Source organism: Psammomys obesus, unplaced genomic scaffold (assembly GCF_907164565.1).
Source record: "Psammomys obesus unplaced genomic scaffold, mPsaObe1.curated_primary_1811, whole genome shotgun sequence".
In the NCBI taxonomy this organism is placed as follows: Eukaryota; Metazoa; Chordata; class Mammalia; order Rodentia; family Muridae; genus Psammomys; species Psammomys obesus.
In genome coordinates, this window is record NW_026586173.1 from 12,605,670 (window position 1) to 12,632,127 (window position 26,458).

Genomic DNA, 26,458 nt, shown 5'->3' on the forward strand with positions numbered 1-26,458 from the left:
AATACAAGAATTTTCCATGCCATTTTCTGATTCAAGGAATAAAATATAATCCTTTGGAAATATAATACCAAATGTTTACCCTAGGTATATAAATACGACCGCCAGGCCAGGTATGAACAAGCACTCTGCCTATTGCCTGGAACAGATGGTCACGCATCATGCACACATACTCGAGGTAGGCACATCTTCATTCATCTGGAACGGATGGAAAACTTTTCTCAATTAACTGGATTTATTATGATGGAAACTTTCATGGGTATATATCTTGGCGGCTGCTGTTATAAAAGGCCATAAGGAGAGATTTACTGCAGAAATTTGTATAGAGACTGTCAGACAGGATCAGAAAATCGGCAGGTCTGCTGTGTAAGTCCTGCCTGTGCCATGCAGCTGGCGCGTCATGGTCTCTACCTTCTACTTTTCTCGGGGTAACAATGAATGGTGACCGCGGCGTGGTGAATGGTGACCGCGGCGTGGTGAATGGTGACCGCGGCACGGTCAGTGTTGTCAATGGAGAAGAGTTTTTTTCAGAAGTTAGCCATCACACTAAGGTGACTGGTACAAATGAGAGCCTAGGAAATGTGTGGGAAGGAAAGGGGGGTTCACTAGTAGCAACACCTCCTGTTTGGGGGGAGGTAGGGCACACATACATTGTTATCTGGTTCAGGCACAGACTTCTCTTTACAATATCCAGTGAGCTCACTGACTATTCCATGACTGTGTCTGAATGGTACCGTTACACAGATCTAAAGCGGCTTCCCTGCACAAAAGCATAGGTCATTCCCACACCTTTTGCAGTTGCTTTTTTTTTTCCCTAAGTGTTTGATTTCTTGCCACTAATGCCTTTCCAGAAGGGCCTGTGACTGGGGAGGGGATAGGGAGGCTGGAGAAAGACCACCCTTGTTTCCAGTGGCAAAAATCCAACAAAATTAGCTTAGAAAACTGTGAAAAGATTGGGCTCCCTTCAGCTTCAAGCAAAGATCTCCACACTTGGGCCACCCGCTGGGCCAGTGTAAGCGAACACAATTGGTAAAGCCTAGGACTTTGTCAAGCTTCTCCAAGGACAGCAGCCTATAATCTGAGCAAACAGAAGGTCTGTCCAAGTTTTGACTAAGCGAATCGCCAAGATCCACAACTTCTCCTGGCTTCTAAGTCTGGACAGTGATAAATATTTTCAGCTCAATAACGCGCTGACTGATCACCACACTTTAAGGGCCTTAAGAACATTCCACAGTGGAGTTCTAGCTCTGAAATTCTACAGTGACAATATTGAAACTCCTAAGGAAAACTACATCATTCGTGGTCTATTTTTCCAGGACTATCAATTTGTCATTACTCTACTTTATAGCTTATTCATGTCATATTTTCTCGCCATAAATGCATCCACTTAAAGCTAATGTCATAGCAGATAAGTGTTGGGAATTCTTTTAAACACAGTCATAATCATAATAAAAGAATGCTTCTCTTCATGTACATTTCTCCAATATCCCCTCTCAATCCGTATATAACGCTACAGTCAATTGACTGATCCGTTCCTGGATGGTAATAATACAATCTCTTTAATAGACTGAAAAGTCTCAATTTTATTTCTAGAGAAAGGAGCTTAGATCATTCTATGGTCTTAAACAAGGAATAAGAAAGCCTAACACCTTTTTGTGTGTATGTAATTGTTTCCATAAATTTAATCTAAAATTTTCTATTTGTGAAAGTAACTACCAAGACTGAAGAAGGCCTACAGATTTTAAGGACTTATTTTACATGGCAATAAACTAACAAAAGAACAGCAATGACTAGAGTAAGGAAATATGTAATGCTGTCTGCACACAATAGTGAAAAACTGGTACCATACCTTCACTGTGATGGACGGAACAGAGTCAGCACCAACTTCAACATTAGTGGCTTGCTGCAGACATGAAGTTGAGAAGAGAAAGTATGATTACTGATTTCAGTATGATCAGAAGTACATGAACATGTTTGGTTCAACAGACATTTCAGCGCCATCACGCAGAGAACAAATCGAAAGCGTCCATCACTCTAATGACAAGCTAAGAGTCCTTAGGACATTTTGGAAATATTCATGTGGAAAATCATGAACAGTATTCAAAACCTAAGCCTCAAAAGGAAAAAAAATAAGGTTAGCGAACCAAGTTTACTTAAATGTTGGAAGTATTAATGTTATTAAATAGTTCTTTATTATTGTATGGATGAACCTCTCCTTGTAATTCCCATAGAAACATGATGTGCCATTATATGAAAAACATGTTTTATTCAGGCTAAAAATCTGTTCCTAAGACGTTTACTAATGGCACCCTGAGTGACCTGCCACTGGACACTAACATGGCTGTGTGCTCGTCTCTACTGCAGCTCATAAACAAGATCACAGGTGCTTTCTCAGCAGCGGCTTGATCGCTTAAAGGACTAACAGCACAAGAGAGTAAAGCAAATATTTCTTCATAACGCTGTACAATGTGAGAAAAAATGACCCTAGAATAGAAGAAGACCAAGAGGGACTATATTTTCCAACAACAAGCATATGGACTTCTGTGGAACAACTGAGGGTATAATACTGTACACAGTGACTAAATCAAATCCATTGTACATTTTCTTTGGATTTCATGCAAAGAAATACTACCTACTTGTAAACAGATCATTAGGATGCCATGGGCATCAACAGAATTAAGAGCTGAGAAGTTCATTTTCACTTTTAGCTCCATAGAAGTCACATTTGAACCCTGATAAAGTTGTTCCATGAGGAAGCTGAGATAGGGAATTTGTCTCTGCTACAAAAGAGCCCATTCTGATACACAATCCAGTTCTGTCTCAGAGATCTGCACTCTCATAATAATGATTCAAAATAAATATTAATCTAAGTTTCTGCTCTAGCACTATATTACCTAAAGCCACAGATCTTGAAGGAAACATCTCCTGTTTCCCTGTGAGTCATGTCTAAGCCCCTAGACATTTCAAGGATAGGAATATTTGGGGAACATAAAATTATAGCTAGAGAAAAGACTGTAAAAAGACATCATGGCTTTACAGCCACATAAACTATTTGGCTAAGGCTTTCCAGTCTGATAAGCATGGTAGTCAAAAGAAAATTCTTAAGGAAAAAATACAATAAGACATGGAAAATGAAGCAAGAAATACAGTTTAACAGGGAAAATAAAACAGGAAAGAGACACCAATGAAGAAGAAATGGCACTTAAAGTTACCAATCGGGGAATTCCCATTACAATATAACACATCATATAAGGCCTTGTCCTACAAAGACCAAAATGGAGCAGACATAATTCTTCATTACAAATATCCTATGTTTCATAGAACCTAGAAACAATTCCGTAAGTTACCCACAGAGGGGAAAGGAGTCACTTCCACAGGGGGCCAAATGTGTGTGAACATTTCTCAGCTAAATTCTCCTCACACTACACCCTTCAGGTAGGGTGAAAACGGTGCCTGCTGAAGAGCAAATGGTTCTTACTCTACTGTGTGAGCGAGCTGAGCCAGTGTTTCTTTCATGTGTGTCCCTGCCTCTTTTAACCGCACCTAATGTACTATACCATAGCAACATTAGCATGACTTTTTACCATAATTTGAGTTGGCTGCTTATACCAAAGTTAATCCTTGAAGGCTCTGACAACCACTTGCTATATTATGCTATGATACTTAAATAGCAAACACATTTCCAAGGCAAAATTACATGATGATATCAATGCTAAATGCAGAAAATGTTCAAGTTCAGTCACTGAAGTGATCGAATTTTGACAGAGATACATATAAACTTAATGAATTCCATACAAACCTCAAGCAATGAGACATGAGTATATACAAAAAAGGATTCTGAGGAAGAGTAAACAAGATTATGGAGGGAAATCACCAAAAATCACCCCCTCTCAGCGGTCCTTTTTCTCCATTTTAATCAGTCCCAGAGCCAACAGGCATTGGGCGCCCAATATATGGCAAGTCCTGAGGATACGTCAGTGAACAAGGTGAGTAATAAGAGGACATGATGGGGCTGATGTTGGAAAAAGCAAATGATAATGATGACAATGGTAACAATTCAACAAAGCACATAGCCCCCTCTTGCCCTCATTATTACTGTAACACATGAAAGACTACAAATCATCAGACCCTGAGAGGGGTCATTCAAAAGCATTACCTCATTGAACTTTCTTTTTTTTCCCAGAGTTATTTATTTTTATTTTATGTGTATGGGTGATTTGCCTGTTTTATATACTGTTTGTGTGTCTAGGGCCCACAGAGGCAAGAAGAGGGCATCAAGTCCCCTAAAAATGGACTTGATGATAGTTATGAGCCACCATTTGGGTGATGAGACCCAAACCTGGGTCTTCTGAAAAAAAGCAGCGAGTGTTCCTAACCACTGAGCCATCTCTCCAACTTCATCTCATTAACATGGAAACATGGTTGGTACTGTGGCTGAGAAATTTTAAGAACCTCTCTGCTCCACCCTCCCAATTCTCACTCCTTTTGTAAACAAATTCTGCCAAGACACCCCTTGACACTAAGGAAGCAGAGATATTTTTGTCTAGATCAGTGGTTCCCAACCTGTGGGTTTCAAGTCCTTTGGGGGTAAAAGAACCCTTTCACGGGGGTCACATATCAGATATCCTCTGTATATCAGATATTTACATTATGATTCATAACAAGAGCAAAGTTATAGTTATGAAGTGACAACGAAAATAATTTTATGGTTGGGGTCACCACACCATGAGGAACTATAATAAAGAGTCATAGCATCAGGAAGATTTAGAGCCACTGCTTAGAAAGTAACAAAACTAGGGCGGGAGAGATGGCTCAGCAGTTAAAGAGCACAGGCTACTCTTCCAGAGGACCTGGGTTCAATTCCCAGCACCCACGTGGCAGTTTACAACTGTCTGTAGTTCCTGTTCCTGGCGATCTGATACCCTCAGACAAACATTCACACAGGCAAAACACCATTGTACGTACGTACGTACGTACGTACATACATACATACAAACATACATCACAGGAAGTAACAAAATCTGAAATGTGTTATCATCCCACAAGTTCCTACCAAGAAGCCTAGAATGTAAATCAATGTGATCACAATTCAAAATACATAAATATACCCACAGACACAGAATCAAGGTTAGAAGACACTAAAGCAGAGACTTTCAAGTCATCTTCTCTCTCCGTCATGGGCCAAACACCTGCAATTAAAAATACAGATCTAATCATTAAGGAAAACGTGCTATATATAGTTTACATATCTATTAAAATCTGAACTGTAAACACTTATGAGTTGAAAACACAATGGATTATAGGATTAAAAGTTTTATGCTAACTTCTGCCTCAGTAGCTCCTTGAATAAAAACTGTCTCCCTCCATTGCTACCTAAGTGCTACACAGTGGGCACCAACCCTGGGAACCACGGACTTCTTCCTGTTAGTGAAGCCTGGAATGGTCCCACCCGTTGAAAGGTAAGGTGGCTGTGACTACCATCACGCCAAGTGTAGAGGTCTGACTTAACGATTGCACACCTGAGAACCTGTGAACAGCCATGCCCAGGAAGGGGTTCCTTTATTAGTAACTGATGAAAAGTGAAAGAACACAAATAGCTACATATCTTCATAAGAAGATTAAATAAAACTGAAATATCCACATTGCCCAATGGTTCAAAGCAGGACTAATCTCAGAAATCCATGTACACCGATGTGGAGGGACTCAGATATGCCTCTTAATATTTTAAATAGCAAGATGCAGTACAACGTAACATGAACATATCTGTGTAAAAACATGCACATAAGACCGAATAATTTCTGAGAAATACGCAAAACTCAACAAGGTTTGTAGTCAAGGGCTAGAATCTAGAGTCAAAGAGATTCACTTTCCACCTTTATCATCTTACTACTGTATGAACATACACATACCATACACACATACATATACAAATACTACATATGAGTACATATACCACATACCACTTACATATACCAAATACACATGCATATAGCACATATATATACTAGAAGTGCACACACCACAAATGCATATACATACACAGTCACATACATACATATACACATATATGTGCCATGGATACATACATATACCAAAAGTGCATACATTTATATATGTATATGTGATTATACATATATACAAACATACATGCCACATACACATACATACGGCTTAGCTAGGGTTTGACTGTATCCCCTAAAGTCTGTATTTTGAAGCGTGGTGTCAGGTTCTACAGTGGGAGGGAGAGGTGTGTTCATTAAAAGGTGAGACCTAACAGGAGGTCCCTGAATCCCTGAGGGTGCTGTCCTTGGAAGAAACGCATGTGGCATCTCCACTCCCTGTCAGTTCTCACAAGAGGGTCGTTACGGAAAACAGGACAAGCCTGGCCCCTTCCTTCTGTGTCTCCACCTTAATAACGCACATTTTCCCCCTCACACATACTCCTGCCTCTACAGCACCAATTTCTATAAAGCACCGCTAGACACAAGCCAGTCTTAGATTCATGCCTTAGTTTTTTTTTTTACAAATTTTAAATAAATAAAACTTTCCTTCACAAATACTCAGCTTCAAGTCTTTTGTTATAACAGAAAGTAGACTAAAAACTGCACAGTTTCCATAATCCATATCATAATGCTTATGTTACATAAAGAAATATCACAAAAAAGCAAGTTATTCTAAATAAAATATAAATTATATTTAAACATGTGAATAAAATATGTAGGTGTTTATGTATATTCACACATATATTTGCTTACGTAATAAATATACGTGCATACAAGTACACTCATATCAGATAATTGACTGCCTAGCCAACATCCACTCTTCTCTCATGTCTCTTTGTAGCTGAGCCTATTTTTGTTGAACTATTCAACTTCATCACAGAAAACAAATTTTCTCCTGGCTCCACGATCAAATTTAATCACGGAGGTCCACTGACTGTTGTTTTAGGCATGAATGCAGCTCTTAATTACATGACCAACGGAGAAGCAAGAAGGTTGGGGTTGGTCAGTGGAGGCATATACTTTCCTGAAGGCCATTTCTCCCTAAAAGGGAGATCATGAAGAACAGCCTTCTTGTCTGGAAATCCGACCCACCCACAATGCCCGGAGCATCTACCGCTACCCTGGATCCCTTAAAGAAAAGGTCCACACATGATGAGCATGGATGACTGAAGACTCAAAGGCACATGGATAAAACCATCGACTCAGGGGCTCACAGCAGAAGGGCTGTCCTAAGCCCCCACAAGCCAGTCCCATCACTACAAAAAAAAAAATCTGGACAGGAAATTCTAAACCTAGTAAGACTATGAAAGGCTCTTCGTTGGCAACCTGATAACCATTCTTTGCTTCTTCACTAAGCCTATTTCACCCACAAAAACAGCCATCAGTAAACCCCTACTAGACTTTCTGGCCTGTTCTGCACATTGGAAGGACCGCTGAGATAAAAGCTGGAGCTGCTCAGGGTGTGGCTTCCAGGAAAGCTCCTTAGGGGCTGACTCAGCTGCAGATGTGGAGCAGAAGTTCCAGGAGCATTCCTGAATCAAGACATGATGCTGGAATAGAAGGATCAGATCCCTGAACACTGGGATTGTGGATCCAACCCTGAACTGCCTACTACTTGTACAAGTGGAACAAACAGACCTCTTTGCTCTGTTTAAGCTGCTACATTCTGGCACTCTGTTACATGTACTCACACACAACCGGAATGAACAAGTCAAGTTCAGCTGTTCCTAACCCTTGGAGATAGCATCAGGTAAGTGAGCCCACACACATTTCAAGCAGAATACAGACATATTTCTCTTTCCCACGTCTGTCTTCACTCTCTACTTGGCTGAAATCACACTGTACCTCTCTTAAATACCACATAAAGGGCTTCATGAACACATGAAGTGAAGATGAAGAGTATGACCAAGTACTTAAGTCATATGGAAACACAGTCTCTTGAAAGTTCCCACTGAAAAATATTGCTGACTACCCCTAACAAAAATACTTGGCAGGATTCATACCAGCACTCTGGGTTTGAAAACCTTCACCATCTACTCAGAAATTGCTACAACGTGTTCTTTGAAAAGGTTTTTTGTTAAAGCTTTAGACATGGAGTATAACCCTCAAAGAAAAGTGAACTTTTCTTTAAGCTTAAAGATGCCTCCTTCAAACTCCTCACGCTCAGGGAGTCATGCACAAGAGGAGGCAGAAAGAAAGTGAAAGCCAGAGAAGATGGAAGAAAACAAGGGAACAGTGTCTTCCACACACAACATGACCCACACACACATGCGTTCGCAGAGAACGTGGCAGCCACGCATAGGGCCCTCACAAGTCCAAGCCAGATGGAGTCCCAGCACTGAGAGGGGACTCAGACACAGCTCCCAACCCAAAGCAAGAAGCTATCTTCAACTGACAACCATTTGCAAAGGAAACAGTTTTCTCCAAGGGAGTCTCATTAGGTATATAAAACAACCATGAAGGCAGGCCCAAGGCCCCACTGTAAATGGCCAGTACAAAGTGAACTTAATGGTATTTTTTGCAGAATTTTTGTCTCATACGGCTTTGCTTTGGCATCTTTTATCTTACTGGTCTTTTGCTAGTACATTATGATTTCCTACTTTGTGTTCTTTTGGGTTTTGTTTCTGTGTGTGTGGTTCCTGGGCTTTCTCTTTGTTTTTATATTTGTTTTTCATATGTTTTGTTTGGTTTTTGTATTTACCTGTTTGTTTTCTAAAGAGAGAGAGAGAAGGAAGGCATGGCGTTGGATGGATAGGAATGTGGGAAGGATCTGGGAAAAGATGAGGAAGTAGAAACTGTGATCAAAATGTATTATGTGTTTAGTGTCCAAGTGGGTTACATAGTAATGGGAAGAGGGACTGCCTCTGACATAATCTGATTGGCCTGCTCCTGCTCTTTGATCACCTCCCCCTGAGCGGGGAGCAGCCTTACCAGGCCACAGAAGATGATAATGCAGCCACTCCTGATGAGATCTGATAGACTAAGATCAGAAGGAAGGAGAGGAGGACCTCCCCTATCAGTGGACTTGGGGAGGGGGATGCGTAAAGAAGGGAGAGGAGGGTAGGATCGGGAAGGGAGGAGGGAGGGGCTTATGGGGGATACAAAATGAACAAAGTGTAATTAAAAAAAAAAAAAAGAATGTATTGTGTGAAGCAGATGCTGAGACTCATAACCAAACCTTGGGCAGAGTACAGGGAATCATATGAAAGAAGGGGGAGTTAGTAAGATCTAGAGAGGACGGGAGCTCCACAAGGACCAAATATATCTGGGCACAGGGGTCTTTTCGGAGACTGATTCTCCAACCAAGGACCATGCATGGAGATAACCTAGAACCTCTGCTCAGATGTAGCCCATGGCAGCTCAGTATCCAAGTGGGCTCCCTAGTAATGGAAACAGGGACTGTCTCTGACATGAATTCAGTGACTGGCTCTTTGACCAACCCCACCCCCGAGAGAGGCAGCCTTGTTAGGCCACAGAGGAGGACATTGCAGCCAGTCCCGATGAGACCTGATAAACTAGGGTCAGATGGAAGGGGAGGAGGACCTCCCTGATCAGTGGACTTAGAGAGGGCCAAGGAGATAAGAAAGGGAGGGTGGGTTTGGGAGGGGGCTACAGCTGGGATACAAAGTAAATAACCTGTAATAAATATAAAAAATAAAAATTATTAAAAAAATGTATTGTGTGAAAAAAATATTTTCAAAACAAAAGCCACTGTTCTAAAGTATCACTAAGATGAATTACAAAGTCATTAGAAGCCAGGGTTCTGACTTTTCATAATCTATAGTGAAAAATATCATTTTCTATAATTAAAAGTACTTAGGTGACTAGGAATATGAAAGTTTCATAAAGGAACAGAATACTAAATATTCTTTATATCTAAAAATAAATTAGAGTAAAATCTTCTATTCCTTAAAAGTTTCTTTGTTTCTTTTTTTGGAGTGAAACCAAACATCACTAGTCTAAAAGTACAGAGAAATTCAAACATGAACCAAACTTTGAGATTATGTAAATAATCAACTTTCACTGTCTGTGGGTCTGTCTCTAGCTTAAGTAATATAATCTAGAGTAACCTAGAGAAAAATAAAAGGGCATCATGGCAGAGGCTGGGAGCTCCAGGGAGGTGGTAAAGAAGGGTACAGATGGTTTCAAGGGGAAATGGGAGTGATAATTAAACCAGGACGTCAGAAAGGTGAGCAATCAGGGAGCAAGAGATACATAATACTAAGGATGTTTGAAAAACTATTGTTTTATATTTGCTGAAAATAAATATATATTAAATGTGTGTGTGTGTGTGTGTGTGTGTGTGTGTGTGTGTGTATAGTTTGACTGAAGTTATACAAATTGTGTTGATGTTGGCCACAAGAGTCACAGACTAACTGACAGACACCCACACCAGGCATGGGAAACCTCACTTTGAGTTTTTGGTCAGGGGAGTTTGAGAGACTCAAGTGGAAAAAAAAACTGGGTTGCCTCCCGGAATCTGAAAGTAAGACACTATTTTTGAAGACACCACACACTTCGGACAAAAGACCTGGAAGAACAGAGCTGGAACTGAGCTCAAGGCCTCCTCCCTGAGGACCGGCTCCTGTATCTTAAGGTGCTTTGCACGTTGCCAAAGGAACTTTGCATCAGTACTCCTACCCAGCTTCGTGGCTTACAAATCGCGGCCATGACCAGCACAGCAAGACGCCCCAAGGGAGCAAGAGAGGCACTTATAGCCAAGACCCAAATAACCGGACTTAAGGTCTGCTCAACAGGAGGCAAATTGGGCCTGGTGGTGCAAACCAAGGCAACCGCCCACAGCTGCTGAGATCCTGGAACCTAAGGGAGAGCCTGCTGCTGCCACCTTGCTAAGCTAACATAAGCTCACTGCATCCAAAACCTTAGCCCTACATCCACAAGTACGTATACCTTTCACGCATCAAAGGAGAGCACGGCAGAAATCCACAGCTGAAAAAAGTACAAAGAACAAGTACTGTGCAGAGCCCGGTCCCAACTGCTGTATCTACAACACAACCCCTAAGCCTGAGGCTTGGAGAACACATGGAGGAAAAGCTTTCAGCTGTGAGAACCAGAGGACCGGAATGTCGCAGGGAAGCTGCAGCCATGAAATTGCAACACTATGGCTGCATGAGCAAGACTATACAATGACACCAACAGGCAGCACGCCAGCATGGATAGGAAAATCACACAAGGCCTACCCTTACATAAAGAGCTCAGCCAAGCAATGACTACTGAGAAAGAATCAGTCTTTTCCAGGGACAAGCAACACTAAATGGACTTAGCAGGTTGTATTTCTGCGTGTTTGTGTGTGCGTGTGTGTGTGTGTGTGTGTGTGTGTGTGTGTGTGTGTGTGTATGTGTGTGTGATCATAATAATTATTAAAGGAAAAATGGTCACGGATTTGAGGAGTGGGAGAACATGGGAGTAGCTGGAGGGTGAAAATGAAGAGTGAAACTAATACAGTATTCATGTATGAAATTCTCAAAATATTAAAATAAATATTAAAATAAATTTTTGAGCAAGTTACATAATTTATGTTAATTAAACTACCATTAGCCTTTGCTTGTGGAAGGGCAAAAATCACAAAACAAAAACTTCAAAGTAAAACCCACATTATTTAATAAGCTTGAGAAACTTTATGTTTCATATATATAAAACATTCTCCCAATTTATAACCTAAAATGACAAAGACTATAATCCCATTCATCCTCCAAAACCTGGTATCAAAGTGGAAAAGTTAAATCTGTATCTGCAGCCTGATGGATCGGTCTTCACCTTCTATCCGAGGAGGGGTGCCGACAACAGGCTTTACAGATCTCCGCTTCCAAGCCTAACATCTTCACTTTTAATATTCCTATTTTAATATATCATCTCAATTCCTTAAAACCAGAGAAATAAAATTCAGGTAATATAGATCAAAAATACATAAACCTAAAGAGGCAAACAGATCAGGATTAAGATTGGCTCTGTTATTTTGGTTGGCTTTTGATGCTCCGTTTCTTTTATTATTCCTACTTGTTTGAACATTTCTTTTATGTGAAAATGGTCCATATTTTTTCTCATTAAGAAAATACTTTTACCTGACCCTGAGAAGGGAACTTAAGTAATGATTTTCACATGTCCAATACGAGCTGTAAGGTTGGTGTTTTGTTTCTACTTTTAATTTACAATAAAATTACACCCTTGTGAGTCCCAACATAAAATAACATTGAGTTAAAGCAAAACTCGGGAACTGAAGGCATCACCAGTGTCTGGGTCATTAGAAATCAGAGTGTTGCAGGCCATACTCCATTTGGATGGCTAATTAACTCCAAGCAGAAATTATATCATCTAAGCTGCAATTTACTACATTTTTTGTAACAAAGTGGCAATTCATGTACCACTTGGATTTCTTTTCAAAGAAGCAAGTGAAACCAAGTATATTGTAAGTTAATAATTGGCCTCTGTACGATTCAGCGTTCTCCTCACAGCCTGAAACCACTAAGAAATGTGTCTGCTTTGCTGAGTGGGCGAAGTACTTACAAAGTCTAGCTAGAGCTGTCCCTGGAACACATTAACCAAAATATTATCTTCAATAAGACCAGTTTTCAGCTGCCACCTACACAAAGCCAATACAAGGACCTCATATGCTAAAGAGAATGCTTCATTCAAAGTCTTCAACTAAGCCCAGGAATGAATTAACTAATATTTACAAAACATCCACATACAACCTAAGTTAAGTTCTATAATGAACATTGAAATTACACAATAACAAGTGCAAATGGGCTACCTTGTGCTTTCACATCTTTGATGATTTTCTGAAGTTCTTTCAGTTCTACATCAAGGTCATCATAGTTGAGCTCTCTTGATTCAACTTTTGGGGCTTGGAACAGAGAAGGGTCTGTCCCCAGGTATGAACACTGCAGGTGACCATCGTCACTGAGAGTCACTATCACGCCCTTTAAGTCACTGTAGGATGCAAGAGAATATGAGATGTGGTGAAATTTTCAGTTTTGACAAATGACATTTTTACTCAATGCAGTATAACATACCATAAAAAAATAAGCATGAAAATAGGCTTATTTCAAAGACTCAGTTATAATGTTTCAAACATCAGGTATATTTACAGATGTACAACACAGTACTACAGATGTATTACAGGAGGGAAATGAACATTAAAACACATTACGCCGGCCAGCACTGGAAGCCAATTACATAGCAAAATCTACTCTCAAATACTGATCTTAATCTGCAGTGCAGGTACCACTTGCTGATGTCATATGCAGCATGTGAATTCCACTTGCAAGAATGGGGCCAGAGATGGGCCTGGACTTCTATCTGGAGATAAGAAATGAGGCATGACCCCAACGCCTGGACACCCATGGAGTAACCTCAGGCCGGAACAGTTACAGCCAACATGTCTGAAAACGGATAAGAAGTCTTGAAGATAGACGTGTTCTCTCCTCTTCTTCCCTCCTCCCTCTCTGGATTCTTTCCACATGTGACCCCTCAAGGCTTCTGAACACACACTCCTACCCAAGAAGCTCTCCAATCTGCTCTCTTCTCCTCTCCCCATTCCTAGACAGAAAAGGCCACTGTCCTGTACACTAGCTCTCTCTCCATCACTGTAGTGATTCACTTTTTTTTCCTTACTGTCTTCTACAGTTTGAATGTGGGACCTTAGAGAGGTCATCAGGACAGGAGTGCTTCACCCTCGCAGACTAATTGAGATTGATTATGAAAAGAAGCTTCTGCTTCGATCTCCTTTCTTCCCTCCCTTTTTCTCTCCCCACATCCTGAAACATCATCCTGAAACAGATGCTGAAGCACAAAGGTACATACAGACGCCTGAGCCTTCACAAGCCTAAGTTAAATAATGTTCCTTTCTTTCTAAACCACCCAGTCCAGGGCAGTATTGTGCTGTCAGAGCAGCACAGTAGAGATAAGGATACTGTTCATCCTTCTTTGAGGAGCCATTAGCTCTGTTTCTCTCTAGAGGTTACCTATAATATACACATTCTGATTTTAATATGCAACATTTAGAAATTAAAGCAGCTGAAAGAAATGCTGTATTCTCTTGTTCCTTGGTATTCAGAGAAAACAAGCAACATTGTTCTAAATGATCTGGTGTAATACATGAGTTCTTTCAGTTTTTGTTTATTTTCTACAGTGGCCTTTGATCCAGCAACAATACTTTGTATTTTTGTTGCTTTTGCTTTAAATGTGTATACACGTATGTGCTGTTTGTGCAGCATATTTCCCTGATATCCTCGACCATCTTCCTTTCTGACTCCTCACCTATGAGCCCCCACTTGACACCCTACATGCTATCCCATTTTCATGCCATAAGTGCATACCTGATTTTATCTATCTATAAAATATAGAAATAATAAGAAAACATACTTTTGTCTTTTTATTGTATATAAATAATGCTGTATTGAAATGCACAAATAATTTTATTTAGTATGATTTTTCTTCCTCTTGCATCAGTTTTCCTGCAAGTGATATGACTTCGTTCTTCCAGGCTAGCAAGAGTTCTATTTTACATGTGTACCATGTATCCTATATTTTCCCTTACATTCCTCTGTGGTTGAACATTTATGCTGGATCAATTAGCTGTGCTGCAACAAATACTGCTACCAAGTGTCTCTGTACTGTACTGACTTGGAATCCTTTAGGTAAGTACCGCAAGTCATGTGGTAAGCTATCCTTTGTTTGCTGAGAAGCCTCTACACCAAGACCATAACGGTAGACTAGTTTACCTCCCTGCCGGCAGCACACAGCACACAGGACTCCCTGTTTACACTCTTGCCAGCATTTGTTATTGCTTCCTTAATAGCTAGCATTCTGACTAGGGCAAAATGGAATTTCAAGTAATTTTAATTTGCATGTCTGTGACAGCTAGCTAAGTTAAAATGTTTATTGACCATTTGTATTTCATCTTTTGAGAACCATCTGCTCATTTGATTACCCTCTTTACTGATATGATTATTCGCTTTCTTTTTGTTTAGTTTAAGCTCTTCGTATAGTATAGACATTTATCTTCCATCAGACATGCAGCTAGTAAGGATTTTCTCCCATCGTGTAAGTTATCACTTCATCCAAGTATGTTCTTTGGCATACAGAAACTGTTTTAATTTCTAAGATCCCACCTGTCAGTTGTTGGCCTTACTCCTGACTGACTGAAGTCCTAGCAAGAAATACCTTGCCCATTCCTCTATCTTCGAGTGTTTTTCCTATTTTTATCTGCAGTAGTTTGAGAGTTTATGGTCTTCCATCAATCCCTGGTCCACAAGGAGTTGAGTTTTACATAGGGTGAGAGATAGGGATCTGTTTTCATTCTACACCTGGATATCCAATTTTCACAGGAAAACATCTGAAGAGCCACTCTGTTCTCCAATGCCTATTTTTAGCATCTCTGTCAAAATTTAAGTGGCTATAGCTGTGTATATCAGGATCTCTATTCTATTCTGTTGATCTACACGTCTGTTTTTTTGCTACTACCAAGCTATTATGATTAGGATTACGATTACTGCATAAGTGTTTTGCCTGGATGTATGTCCTTGCACCTTCTGAATGACCTTGGAGACCAAAAGAACGAGCCAAGCGCCCTGGAACTGGAGTTACATGGTTTTGAGCCACCATGTGGGCGCAGGAAATCAAACCAGGTCTTCTGGAAGAACAACCAGTGCTCTTACTCACTGAGCCATCTCTCCAGTTCACCATGCTGTTTTGACACTATTTGCCACTGCTTTTTGTTTTTCTCTAGAATTTCATACATGAATCCTATATTTACATCATTCCTTCCCCTCCATCTCCCACTGCAACTCTTCCCATGACCCCCCCACTTCCTCTAAAATTGATGACCTCTTCAATTTTTATTGTTTTACATACACACACACACCCTATCTCTCTCTCTCTCACACACACACACACACACACAATTGAGTCTTTTTAGTGTTACTCATCTGTACATGTATTTGGGACTGACCTTCTGGGATTAGACAGCTTATCAGAGAGCGTGTCCCTTTAAAAGACTGATTCTCCCTCTCTCAGCAACCTTGGTTCCAGTAGCTCTACAGCAAGGGCTGTGGCCTTGTGGCACTTCCTCCATCCACACTATGTATCAGCTGGTGTTGCCATCATACAGGTCTTGTTTAGGCGACTGTGTTCTGCAGTTTCATGAGTACAACTTCCCGGTTGTGTCTACAGGGCACTCTCTAGCAGCAGGCGTCCTGGTCCTCTGACTCCTACACTATTTCTGCACCCTGTTCCACAATTATCCCTAAGCCTCAGGTATACGGCTATATTGTAAAGGTATCTATTAGTTATCCCTTTTCTTAATTAAAGCTGTTAGAGGGAGCAATTAATCAAAGGGGAGAGAGAATGAGAGCTCTAAACTCAAGACATAACTTTAAAGCTCCCCAACTCTCTATCATTGCCAATAGTCATATTGTTAACATAAAAGCTAAACTCAACTGAGAATAAATTATAGCACTGCTCAGTCTTTCCTATTCAGGGATCTCCCAGAAACCACTTCACTACCTTCTATAAATGCAAAATTCCAACTAGATGTGAGGGCACACACCTATAATTCTAGCAATCAAAAAATTGAGACAAGAGAATTTTTAGCTCCATACAACCTGGCCCACATAGTAAGACTGTCTCAAAAAAGCAAAACAACAAACATAGTCTACAACAATCTTAATCACGCTGAACCTTCTCTGGGGCCCAGGTGCAATAGGAGCGAAGACCTGTGACATCTTCATGGACGCAAAAGCTACATTGCTGTTACTGGACAGCAAAGCTAAGTGAGAATAGGAACACTAGAGTTCTCATACTGACCGCTGCTAGAGAGCTAGGTCAACCTGGATAGGTCCTCCAAAGTTCCTCATCTTTACAACAAAAAGACGAGAAATGATAATTCTCAAGAGCCAATTGCATAAGTTGGTTTTTTTCATCTACCTCACAAAATGAAGTGCCTCTGGGGTTGTGCCTTTCACTGCAAGGAACTGAAGCCACCTAGTGGTTGACAAAATCCTAACTTACAGCCTCAAAATAACTGATTTCCAGAGGGAAAAGACTCATCCTTCTCCAAATCCTGTTTTCCTTTACTCCCAGCCCCTTAAGGTCTAGGAACCTAAGTCCTCAAAAACTCCGATGTTGAAAGGCCTGTCTTATGCTGGCTTACCAAGACAAGGCAGAAAACATTCTTCTCTGAATTCAAACAGACATTCCCTGCTCACTCTTAACTTCCCAGAAGCCTATAAAGCAGGAGAGCTGGCATGACCCTGTACAAGCCTTCCTCCTTATTCAAACATATTACTCCTGAAATTAGCTTAAGATTTCTACCACATTCCAATACTGACAACTAAATGTTCTGAAATTCAGCAAACTTCAAACTAATGTATTGATTTGTAAGAAAATAAACCAATTTGTTCCATTGTTTAGATTCAAGCAATTGCCAATTTAGATGTAAAAGAATTATTTTGAAAACTATTGAGCTTCTGAGTTGGATAATGAGGGGTGTGTGTATTTCTTCAGCTTCTCAAAATCCATTCTTTACCTATGGTTGGCATCCAAACAGAAGAGAGGAGAGAAAAGAGCTAGGTCTTGTCTCACAGAAATACCTAACCTCAATATCAACAGGAAAGTCCAGTGATTGCTTGAGTGATTTACCTTGTATTTAAGTATATCAAAAACACTAGATATGGGACTGGAGAGGTGGCTCAGTAGTTAAGAGCACTGGCTTCTCTTCCTTAGAGGTCATGAGTCCAATTTCCAGTACCCATTATGATAGCTCACAACTGTTTGTAACTCCAGTTCTAGGGGACGGGACACTCTCACAAAGACATACATGCAGGTAAAATGCCAATGCACATAAAAATAAATAAATTATTTTTTTAAAAAAAACACTAGATACAATTTAGATCAAATAAGCAAAATTTAAGCTGTAAATAAATTCATTTATCATTTTTTTATTTTAAAAGATGCTAATACAAGCTTTAAAACTCTAGTGTATACTAATAGACTTTCTGTATAAAGCACCTGTGATAGGCAAAGACTTTGACCCAGGCCTACAGAACTACTAAATTAGTAATATAGTCATTTGGCATTTGTATACAATGAAAAATATTAAATATGTACTTATATTGACACATACAGTTTTAAACATTAATTCCAATAAACTATAAAGAAAAAATATCAAAAATGTAATTTTTAATATTTCTTCCTAATGGGTATTTTGCATAAGAACACAGGCCACACAGATTACAGAGACTGGACCTCCGGTAGAATTTCCTGCTGAAGGAGACAAAAGTCAAATGTAACACTGTGTGTCCAATTACTCCCAACTTAAAGTAGAGTTAACATTGGCAGAATTATTTGCTGACGCGAATCAGCTAACCCAGATACTTTCGTGGACTTTATGAAAGGTCAAGGTTGGAGATGCTATATCCCCAGAATATATAATTACTCTGCTCCTTTAGCCACAGAACACGAGACTAAACAAGAAGTGAGCTTGGGAATCTGAAAATAAGCCCGTCATTGCACAGATATTCCCTGCCTCCACAGCACACTAAAGCCAAACTCCAGATGGGTTGTTAAACGTTAAACTTTAAAATATGAAACTATAAAAATATTTATCTTCCTTTGAGTTGGGAAGAACATTTGCTGGGAGAAAACAGTAGACTAGAAATCAAAAAAAAAAAGTCTCTAGATGAAGTAACATAAAAATTTACAGTTGTTACGTGCCTAACAGCCAGGTTTGGTGGGGCTTGCTTGTAACCTCAGCACTGCCAATACTCTAGATGCTGTGGCATGAGGCTGCTGTGAGTATGCAGCCAAATTTGTCCAGACAGCAAAAGCAAGAACAACCAAGCTATATAGTGAGACTGGGTCGCAAAAACAAACAAACAAACAAACAAACAAACACCAGAGGCACAAAGAGAAAGAGTCAAACTTGGAAAAGAGTGGCAGCCACCCCAGAATCCTACTTATTAGGATGAAACATATGTGGTCCAATTATTCCGTTATTTTTGAACTATTGAAACAATTTCATGTGTTGAACGTAACACATAAGAAGAACTCCTACAAACCAGTTAAGGTCATGGCCCAAGAGGAAATAGTTAAAGGGCATGTATACACAGCACAGACACAAAGGTGGTGCAGTCAGGGTCTGGAGCTGGCTCAGAGGGAGAAGCACTCGCTGAGCATGACTGCTCTCCGTTCCAGCCCTGGAAACAGGATGACAGCGGAACATAATGCTGTGATCTCTAATCCCACGGAGATGGAAGGAAGCAGCTAAAGGACGGGGGGCTCACCAGGCCAGGGGAGCTGCAGCAGAGCACCCGGCAAGGCTGGAGGAACAAGAGAGACCCTACTTCAGCAAGGTGAAGAGAGAGAGAGAAGACTCCTGAAGGCTGTCCTCAGAGCTCCAAGCAAACGCCGCTACATGTATGCAAGTGTGCGCACACACACACACACACACACACACACACACACACAGTAAATAATGACGCAGACATTAAGTAAATGGGACAAATTCAAAATCGACAAGATGTCTCTCTTGGATTGTTCTCTAAATCAGGTCACCTCTGCACACTCGCGTGTGTTTTTGTTCGGCTCCTGTTCCCAGAGAGGTTACACGACACAGCATCTCTCTTGCAGAATAGAACTTTGAGTTTTCACTGCTTTGGGATACTTTTTAAAGCCTTTCAGAGAACATTTTAGAAATATGTATCTAAGCCTGAGCAATGCCTCCTCTTTGTACACATTAACCTTCTAGAGCTATTGAGAGAATTTAGAAGGAACTCAGATGAAAAGAGTGAGAAGGGTATTCAAACATGGCAAATTTAGGAGAATGTTGAAGAGCCACCAAGTTATGTCTTCGAGTTGGGGTGTCAATCATGGTGAGCTGGTTCCCAACATATGTGGGCCCCCCCCCCCAAGTTCTATCCCTGGCATTGCAAACATCACCCATAGAAAAGTAGTGAAAAAGTTACGGAAAGTAAAATGCTGGGTATAGATTGTACATAAAACACAGATCACTTTTGAAAGTCTAACTGCTGCAGGATGACAACTATAGCTACCTAGTGGGGTTATGATTTATTTCTATTTTGTTGTTACAAAATATTTTGAAGAAAAATTTTATTTTTTCAGGCAAAAAAAAAAAAAGTTTTCTTTTCCATTGTCAGAAAGTGAATTTGTATCAGCTACTTAGAGAGTAAACACTTGTGGCATTCTAAACCTTTCTCTGTTTTTCTTAGTCTGACAAAGGTCCCTACAAAAGGACACCCTGGAAGGACAAAGAGAAAAGGAACAGTTTCCTCTGCTTGCCAATACAACAAAGGATCGATTATCTTTACAAACAAGAGGAATACACCCTGATTCTGGCGACTCTCCAGCTTCGCTTTATGCAAAATAGAAGCATTTGAAGCTATCTGTTTGCCGACAGCTGGGTTTTATTATTGAATAAAGTGAGACATATCAAAGAAATCTTTTTTAATTCTTAATTTTTTTCTTCACATTTTATTCATTATATATCCCAATTGAAGCTCCCTCCCTCCAAAGAAATCTTTAATCCCTAATTTTTAATTTACCTAAATTTTAATGTACCGCCTCAGAAAATTGTGGAAGTCCTCTAGACAGCCTGTTCTGGGAGCAGCTTTCTCTACCCAGAGGATGACCTGGGCATCTGAACAGCTTTGAATCTATTACCACTCATATCAAACATCCACTATACAATAGAAGATACAACAAAAAAGAAGATGTGAAAATCTGGGCCCAGGGGTCTTTTCTGAGACTGATACTCCAACCAAGGACCATGCATAAAGATAACCTAGAACCCCTGCACAGATGTAGCCCATGGCAGCTCGGTCTCCAAGTGAGTGCCCTAGTAAGGGAACAGGGACTGTCTCTGACATGAACTCAGTGGCTGGCTCTTTGATCACCTCCCCCTGATGGGGGAGCAACCTTGGCCACAGAGGAAGACAATGCAGCCAGTCCTGATGAGAGACCAGATAGGCTAGGGTCAGATGGAAGGGGAGGAGAACATCCCCTATCATTGGCCTGGGGGAGGGGCATGGGTGGAAAAGGGGGTAGGACTGGGAGGGGACGAGGGAGGAGCTACAGCTGGGATACAAAGTGAATAAACTGCAATTAATATAAAATCTTTAAAAAAAAAAAAAAAAAGCAGGAAGCACTGCCGCAGGAGCTAGGATCCTGGACTGCAACAAAGGGAGAAAGTTGAGCTTTAGTGCGCACCAGGCTTGCGGACTGCAGACGTGGCGTTGGAGTGACTGTGCGCTGTGTAAAGGCTGTCCTTGTATAATCTAATGCTGACGTCTGTACCTGGGGAGGGCTGAGGACAGGTAGGACTTTGGCGTTGTAACCATCGCCTGTCACACAGCCACCGTAGCAATCCCCTTTCTGGTTTTAAAGGGGGCCTTCGAGCTCCCCTCAGGGTCACTGCCGTTTTGTGAAGGCGGCGACCCCACCGTGCTGGAATTCTCTGCAGAATAAACACTCTTTGCTTTTACATACAAAAAGAAAAGATGTGATTCTTCCCCCCCCCCCCCCCCCCCCGTCAAAAATTGGCCCAGGTAGAAGGGAAACTACGTCTTTATTTTAAATGGCAACTCTGTCCCTCTGGCAGATACTACGGTTCAGTAGACAGTCTGTCCTGTGACCTTGCGTGAAAAAGATGACCAAGGCTTCAGAGAGCAAACAGCACAAAAGACAGACCCGCAATTACAAACAGATTGTCTTTACAAGCAGATTCTTAGTGAGCAATAAGACAAAGAGAGAATCTGCCTCCCCTCCCCCTCCCCCAAAAAAGGATATATCATACATCAACTGTTCACCTCTGGCCTAAACACACATACAAATATACACGAATACCTGCACATACACATGCACCCATATACACATGAATATGTTCACACACACCAAAAAAAAAAAAAAAATCAATAGAAAGAACTAAAGTCATCCTCCCCCTAAAAAGCAGCAGAAAACATAATTTCTAGTTCATATAACTCACAGGAGGACTCATATAAAATAAAACAAACAAATAAAAAGAGAAAAATTAACACCAGAAGACATACAAGTGCCAAAAAGTGCTCAAAACACAACAAAGAAATTCAGCAAGCCAACATGTCACCCTACAAGCTTGTGACTTCTCAATAATGGAAACCAAGCACCAAGACAATGGGAGTGACTAGGACCTACCTTAAAGAATCAATGACCAGATAGAAGACCCCATGAGCGGAGGAGCAAAGCAAGAAAATCAGTTCAGGACATAGAGATGAAAATCACCAAAGCAGGCAAAATGGTCATTAACTTGAATGAGAAATTCAAAATATGGACAAAAGTTTCAAAAAGAAATTTACCATGCTGAAAAGGAATCAAACAAATTATAAAAATGAAAGAATTAATCAATCAAATAAACAACAGGAAGCATAATCTCCACACAAGACTCCAGCATAAATTTCAAAGACAGAGAACAAAACCAAAATTACATGATTTAACAATCACGACCAGAATATTCGACAACACCAAGATCCTTTATTCAAGAGACCAAACATAAGAATCAGGGGTGGGGGCAGTATGAAGTCTGAAGGCATAGAAAATACGTTTAATAAAATTAAAGCAAAAAATGTGACAAACTTAAATGGACATCAATACACAAAAAAGGTATTGAGTGCACCTAACAGCCATGATCTAGAGACTAATCTGCTGACAACTACAAGCAAAGAAACAATACCAAAACTTCAAGGAAGAAAACACCAGTTCATATATAAAGACAGAAACAACAAAATAGACTCAGATCTCCGATCAGTATTCTAAAATCCGGGGAAGTAGAGGATGACATATTTCAGCTGCTGCAAGTTAGTGACTGTGAACCGTCAGCAAAGCCATTCATTAAAGCTGAGGGGGAATATCACCCATCACCTTGGACACAAACTAACTCCAAATGGATCAAAAACCTAAGTGTGAAACCTGGAACACTGCACTGCTGGGAAAAAACCTAGGCAGTGCCCTACAGCATGTAAGTGTAGGAAAGGACTTTGTGAGTCTGATTCCATTTGCCTAAAAATTGACAAGTGGAACTTCATGAAACTTGAAACTCTCTGCACAGCAAAAGAAGCCAGCAATTGAATAAAGAGGAAGCCCACAGAATGGGTGAGAATCTTTGTCAGCTACACATCCGATAGAGGATTAACATCCAGAAAACATAAAGAACTCAAAAAAAAAAAAATTCAAAAATGGGCCTGGGACCTGAACGTGGAGTTCTCAAAAGAAGAAAAGAACTGGCTATAAAGAATCTCAAAAAGTGTTCATCAGCCCTAGCAATTAGGGAAATACAAATCAAGACAAGTTCTGAGATTTCATCTGACCCCCAGTCAAAATGGCAAAAATCAACAGAACAACCCTATTAAGAAATGCTGGAGAGTGTGAAAAATGTAACACTCAGGGGCGGGAGGGATCTAATGTCTGGATGCTGGAGCAGAGGGTACCTGGACCTGAGGTTCATCGCTCTCTTGAGTATTGGGAAAGGGCAGGGGCCTTAAAGTTCGTGACTCCTGGACCCAGGTGATGTCCATGGGGACACTGGATCCAAACATCCCTAACTCCCCAGATGTCCCCTCCAGTCTGGGAAGCACCAAAGTGTTTTGGATCTAGCCGCCTGTTTACTCACAGCTTTCACAGTCTCTGATCTTCTTACCCTTTGATACAGAACACACTGGACGCTGCCATCTTTAACACACACCCCCCGCCTTAAGCTTTGTTCTGATACCTGTCACAAGGAAACCTTTTTTCCAAAATTGTAGTGCTTAAATATGTCAAAAACAAACCGCTCAACATCCCACTCTAGAAGTCTGAACCAACCCCAGCTAACAGAGTTGTGCTGGACCAGATGTCATTCTTGCCTTGGGTGATCATTCCTCTGCAAGCTGCAGCATTTGTGGGGATCCCATAGACAACAAATGCCATGAAGGTTGTAGGGAAACAGGAACCTTGACTCATTCATGGGGAGAGTGTAAACTGCTAGAGCCACTTATAAAAGCAGTCTGGAGATTTCTCACTTACTAAAAGTGGAACTATTTTATGACCCTGATAGACCATTCCTGGGCTTCTACCCAAAGAGCTCTAGGTCCTACCACAGAGATCCTTGAGTGACCACGCTTACTGGTGTACTAACACTACTGTTTTTGTATGTTTATGCATGTATGGGTTTTGTGTGTTTATGTATGGGTGTGCCTTGATACACATGTGGAGGTCAGAGGACAGCTTTGTGGAGTGGGTTCTCTCCTTCACAGAGGGTCTTGGGATTGAACTAGGAAAATCAGGCCCACAAGGACTGAGCCATCTTGTTCACACCTGCTTTTTTCTAACAAACTCACTGCTTTATGAAAATAAGTCTGACATTAAAAAGAAAAACCACCGGCATAATTTCTTTCAAGTGTGTGTCAAGGAGTTGCTTTTTCAATTTTTTTAGAAACAATTACGCTCTTTTGGCCCTTTTCTATACAACCACTTCATATTACTATAGCCTGGTGCCCACAGCTCACACTGAATACAAAAGTGTTGTGCCAGGAGGAGGCAAATCTAGAATCTAAATTTCCTGCAGTGTTTTTCCTCACTATTCCAGGCTGACGTCCAAAGAAGGGAACTTTTTAATGATTTTTAAGGTGCAGTTTGAGGCTTGGTAAATGACACTCAGCTATTCTTGTTCCCCACCATTACTCTTAACAATCAAGAATGTGGGTTATTTAAGGGACGGATGTGGTCATTAGAAATGCCCGGGAAATGTTCAAGCAAAATGGAAGAACCAAGGCCAGTTTCCAAAGACATCACAGTAGCAGCAACTCTACAAAAATAAGTAGTCACCAAAAGTCGCACAAATTACAGAGTTATAAATGGAACTGAACAAAATTCCTTTGTAGTAAGGACATTTCTTTGCATTAGGACTCAAGACAAACCTGTTCTTTCATTAGACTTATTAGAAAAGACTACATAAGGCTATTAAATCACACAAATTTATATTTGCAGACTAAACAAGAAATTGCTAACTAGAAAAAAAATGATATAACTCTTAAAAGTAGCTATTTTGTATTTTGGACACAAAATTTATTTAGAAGGGCTTTGCTCGCTGTAACTTCGCTCACTGTTGTAAAAATCAATTAGTATCTCCGACATTCAAGAATCTAAAGATACACAAGCTATTCGAGGCAATCTCATCAAAGAATTGAAAGTGTAGTGGGTGCTGCAGGCATGTTGTCAAGGGAGACTCTGGAAACACAAGAGAAGAACATCAGAATCCAGCAGCGAGGAAGAAAACCCATCCTCTAGGGGGTGACACAGGGGACAATGAGGGAGGGAGTGTGGCACCACAGCAGAGCTCTCCATGATCACACACCACAGTGTGGCATAGTCCTTTTACTAAGAGGCAGAACCAGTCACTTAGTGAATATCTACCGAGTACCAAAGATGTGGCAGGCACAGTTCCAGAGCGGGGAGCTCAGTGACGAAAAGACACAACAAGTTCTGGCTTCCTGGGCTCAGACTCCAAGGAAGGCAGGAAAGTGATAAACATAAGAATCACACATGTGCTGCGCTCAACAGTGACAGGTGCTACAGAGAAAAATTATGCAGGTAAATAATGAGCCAAACTGGGTCAACTGTGAAGCATGTGCTATGATCTTAGCACGGAGGCTAAGACAGACAGGTCTGAAGTTCCAAGACCTACCTGATTTTCATAGACTTTGTATCAAAAAATAAAAATAAAAATAAAAATAAATAAAGCAGTCAAACAGGACACAAGAGAACAGCTATGCCATTTCCAGGAGTCAGGCTGAGAGCTACTGCCGAGGAGTGCAGTGGCAGGGACACGGGCACGGCTCTCGGCTGAAATGCCTTTCTCTCTAGTGGGACGAAAAGGAAAACTGGTCAGTGATTTTAAAGCAGTAAGAGGAAGGGTAGAGGAGAACTTTGGAATGTCTGGCAAGTACTGTAGACTGCATCTCACAATGGGAAGGTCACTGGAAGATCCGAGTGGAGAGAAACCATGCATTTGTTCATTCTCCTTCACACCTGAAACGAGATTAGTCTCCTGCTCCTCACTTCTCCAGGAAGCACTCACTGTGCAGCTACATAATATTATGTTCGAAATAGTGTTTTTTAAAGTAACACTATGGTAGGTGTGGGGTATATACTTATAATATTAGTACTGAGGAAGCCAAGGCAGGGGGTTGAGTTTGAGACCATCCCAGGCTGTATAACAACACCTGGATCAACAGAGGCAAAAAAAAAAAAAAAAAGATCCTGTTTCAACAGTAACAGCAATAAAATTTAAATTTCTTTTTTTAAAACACCATAGTAAACTGTCATGTTCGAAAGTCCTCTCCAGTAACAAGGGGATAAAGGGTCCCATCCTATTCTGGTCTGGGGTGGCCCTTGTTTTGTTTTCTAAACAA

The 26,458-nt window shown here is 40.7% G+C and overlaps 1 protein-coding gene across 3 annotated transcripts in view; it reads right to left on the reverse strand.

Moving 5' to 3' along the window:
- The window catches only part of Bbs9 (Bardet-Biedl syndrome 9), a 390,403-nt gene that overhangs the window by 215,168 nt on the left and 148,777 nt on the right, over nucleotides 1-26,458 (reverse strand). For all 3 annotated transcript variants that reach the window (XM_055601404.1, XM_055601405.1, XM_055601403.1), the window contains exons 10-12: nucleotides 12,772-12,950; nucleotides 5,110-5,186; nucleotides 1,847-1,900 (exon numbers count right to left, since the gene is read on the reverse strand). In XM_055601404.1, the coding sequence (XP_055457379.1) occupies nucleotides 1,847-1,900; nucleotides 5,110-5,186; nucleotides 12,772-12,950 (310 nt within the window). The remainder of the gene's footprint in view (nucleotides 1-1,846; nucleotides 1,901-5,109; nucleotides 5,187-12,771; nucleotides 12,951-26,458) is intronic.